General features: G+C 30.2%; 1 protein-coding gene across 1 annotated transcript; it reads right to left on the bottom strand.

Moving 5' to 3' along the window:
- Positions 1–2,081: 2,081 nt before the first annotated feature.
- LOC149205907 (uncharacterized) lies at positions 2,082–2,599 on the bottom strand. The gene has a single exon (XM_089393580.1). It carries the CDS (start codon positions 2,487–2,489, stop codon positions 2,244–2,246), a length of 246 nt encoding a protein of 81 aa, XP_089249706.1. The 5' UTR covers positions 2,490–2,599; the 3' UTR covers positions 2,082–2,243.
- Between the last annotated feature and the right edge of the window lie 778 nt (positions 2,600–3,377).

Below are 3,377 nucleotides of genomic sequence, written 5' to 3'. Positions count from 1 at the left end.
TAGGGATTATGGATAATTATGTATTTATGATTAATTATCTGAAATATTTTATTGATTTCGTATAGGATGGTTAATTATCTGAAAATAGATGTTTAGGGATTACGGATAATTATATATTTATGATTAATTATCTGAAATAGATTAATTATCTGAAATATTTTATTGATTTTGTATAAGATGGTTAATTATCTGAAATATGTTTAGGGATTATGGATAATTATGTATTTATGATTAATTATCTAAAATATTTTATTGATTTCGTATAGGATAGTTAATTATCTGAAATATTTTATTGATTTATTGATTTTGTAGGAGATTGATGTAGGTTGAGAAGTGAAGGGTGCATCATGCCATTCGTTTAGGGATTATGGATAATTATGTATTTATGATTATATATTTTATTGATTTTGTAGGAGATTGATGTAGGTTGAGAAGTGAAGGGTGCATCATCCCATTCGTTTAGGGATTATGGATAATTATGTATTTATGATTAATTATTTAAAATATTTTATTGATTTCGTATAGGATAGTTAATTATCTGAAATATTTTATTGATTTATTGATTTTGTATAGATGGTTAATTTTCTGAAATATTTTATTGATTTTGTATGGGATCAATGTGGGTTGAGAAGTTAAGAGTGCATCATCCCATTCTTAAGTATGGAGCAGAAAAATCCACCTTTGGATTATTGCTAATAATATTGAATATATTATGAATCATCTCATTCTTAAGTATGGGGCAGAAAAAGCCTTCAGGTTATTGCTAATAATATTGAATATATTATGAATTCTATATAAGGGTATGTGTATCAAAATATTTTATCAATGTGAACGGGATGTCTATCACATAAAGAAATAAATAAACACCTTGTCGTAAATATATATAAGGGTATATATAAGGGTATGTGTATCAAAATATTTTATCAATGTGAACGGGATGTCTATCACATAAAGAAATAAATAAACACCTTGTTGTAAGTATAAGTATGGGAAAGAAATAAACACCTTGTCGTAAGTATAAGTATGGGAAACGGAAACGCCTAATCCTAACCGATCAAAATATTTTATCAATGTGAACGGGATGTCTATCACATAAAGAAATAAATAAACACCTTGTTGTAAGTATAAATATGGGAAAGAAATAAACACCTTGTCGTAAGTATAATAAATAAACACCTTGTTGTAAGTATAAATATGGGAAAGAAATAAACACCTTGTCGTAAGTATAAGTATGGGAAACGGAAACGCCTAATCCTAACCGTGAACCCAATGCTAGCCTTTGGGTTATTGCTAATAATATTGAGTATATTATGAATTCTATATAAGGGTATGTGTATCAAAATATTTTATCAATATGAACGGGATGTCTATCACATAAAGAAAGAAATAAACACCTTGTCGTAAGTATGGGAAAGGGAAACGCCTAATCCTAATCGTGAACCCAATGCTACTATGTGTAGGTTGTTACTATGTGTAGGTTGTGAGAGTGCATGTAGGTTAGCTTGACTACGTAGTCAACCTAATTGAATAGAAGTGTAGGTATTCTATGATATGACAAAGGAGGGATATACATGAATTAAGATTAGACTATCTGGAATCCATTATTTTGGATAAATGGTATATATACAGAAACGTGAGACAACACAAGAGAGAAATCGTGATATATTTTATTCTATCTAAGATATATATACTTTAGCATTTAAAATAAAAATCATCAAAGAAAACTAAGCAGCCTATGACAAAAACTTCAGTATAAAAATCATCAAAGAAAACTAAGCAGCCTATGACAAAAACTTCAGTATTCTTGCACACTTCATATTCAAAGTCTGCCACAATGAAAGCAATTGAAAATAAAATCCGACAGCCTATGACAAAAACTTCAGTATTCTTGCACACTTCATATTCAAAGTCTGCCACAATGAAAGCAATTGAAAATAAAATCCGATAATATTTTGCAGACCAACTAACACAATTGCCATCGAAGATTAGTTTCCATCCAGGGACAATAATTTTAGTTTGTAAAACAAACCATGAAGAATATAGAAACGTACTCATTCCTAATGAGTAATATACAATTACAATTATATATTTCAACTGCGAAAAAATTGTGTATAGAGCAATTCTTAAGCCAGATATACTACTAAAAACTTACTTATTCCTAACGCATAATATACAATTACGTTTCTATATTTCACGATATACCACCAGCACGATATACTACCAGAGATAATAATAATATTTGATTAAGCAGGCCCAGTGCCGGTGACACCCAGATCTTGCTTCTTATCAACACCTGGTCCGCGACCAAAGGCAGGGCCACCCTGCCCAGTCGCATCTTTCGTTTTGTCAGCATGGGACTCTACTTCGATTCCTCCAACGTCTTCCTTTGAATCCAATGTCTGCTGAGTTTTGTTTGCGCCGCCAGGAACCGACTCATACGTTGTAGCGGTGAAGCTCCCCTTTGGCTGCGCTCCTTGAGCCCCTGACATCCTCTTCCTCCTCCTCAGATATCTCTCCTCCCCTTTCTTGTTATGAAAGCCTTTGAACCTGTGCAGCCGCGCAGTTTTCACCTCCAATGACAGAGGACGAGTTACTGAGATTTATATTGCAGGGAACGCCCTGTGAAGATAAGGCTGAACAATTAGAGTTGGCACCCCACGTAAGTATGGACCACAGGCCTCGTGTCAAGCAGAGACACCGTGATCTGTATACACGGATAAGGATTGCGTCTCGCAGGGCGGTGGTGCTCAGCGCCACCGATCTCAAAAACAAAAAACGCAAACTCTGGTTATGCAAACCACATTTGTCAAATTAAATTTGAATTTTTGTTTATGATATATTTATATTGTTTTTTTTCTCCAAATTTCATTAAATCTTAAAATCATGTAAGTTCTCAATTTATTAAAATTGTAATACTTGTTATAATATACACTTAAACTTAATGATTGTTATCCTAGAGGGCGAGCCTGCTGAGTAGCGTGAGGATTATTAGATGAAAAGACTCATTAAATTGGAGCAAGTTTAACATGAATCAAGACAATTATGTTATGAATTTTTAATAATTATATTATTTATAAATTTATTGTTATTTTTATTTATAAATTTATTTAATTTTAACATTTGAAAATTAATGTTATTGATGTTATTAATATTTGTAAGGTTAATTAATTAATTATATGTATGTTTGATAATTTTTATAATTAAAAAACTATTATTTATTAATTTAAACATAATTTATAATTTTAAATTGCATAAATTATTATAATTTTTTTATTGATTTTTTAATATTAAAAAAATTAGATTTATTGTTATCAAAATTATCCTATTATTATATTTTTAAAATGTATTAATTATTTTAGTTTTTTAATCAATTATAT

The sequence above is a fragment of the Pinus tabuliformis genome, chromosome 1_2 (genome assembly GCF_031772625.1).
Source record: "Pinus tabuliformis cultivar Carrire ecotype Pingquan chromosome 1_2, CPIR1, whole genome shotgun sequence".
NCBI lineage: Eukaryota > Viridiplantae > Streptophyta > Pinopsida > Pinales > Pinaceae > Pinus > Pinus tabuliformis.
The sequence above is the reverse complement of the archived record's forward strand: the minus strand, read 5'-3'. Positions and strand labels throughout refer to the sequence as shown.

Bases quoted from the DNA above. Each gene is read 5' to 3' on its own strand.
- LOC149205907 (XM_089393580.1), bottom strand. From the start codon at position 2,489: ATGTCAGGGGCTCAAGGAGCGCAGCCAAAGGGGAGCTTCACCGCTACA.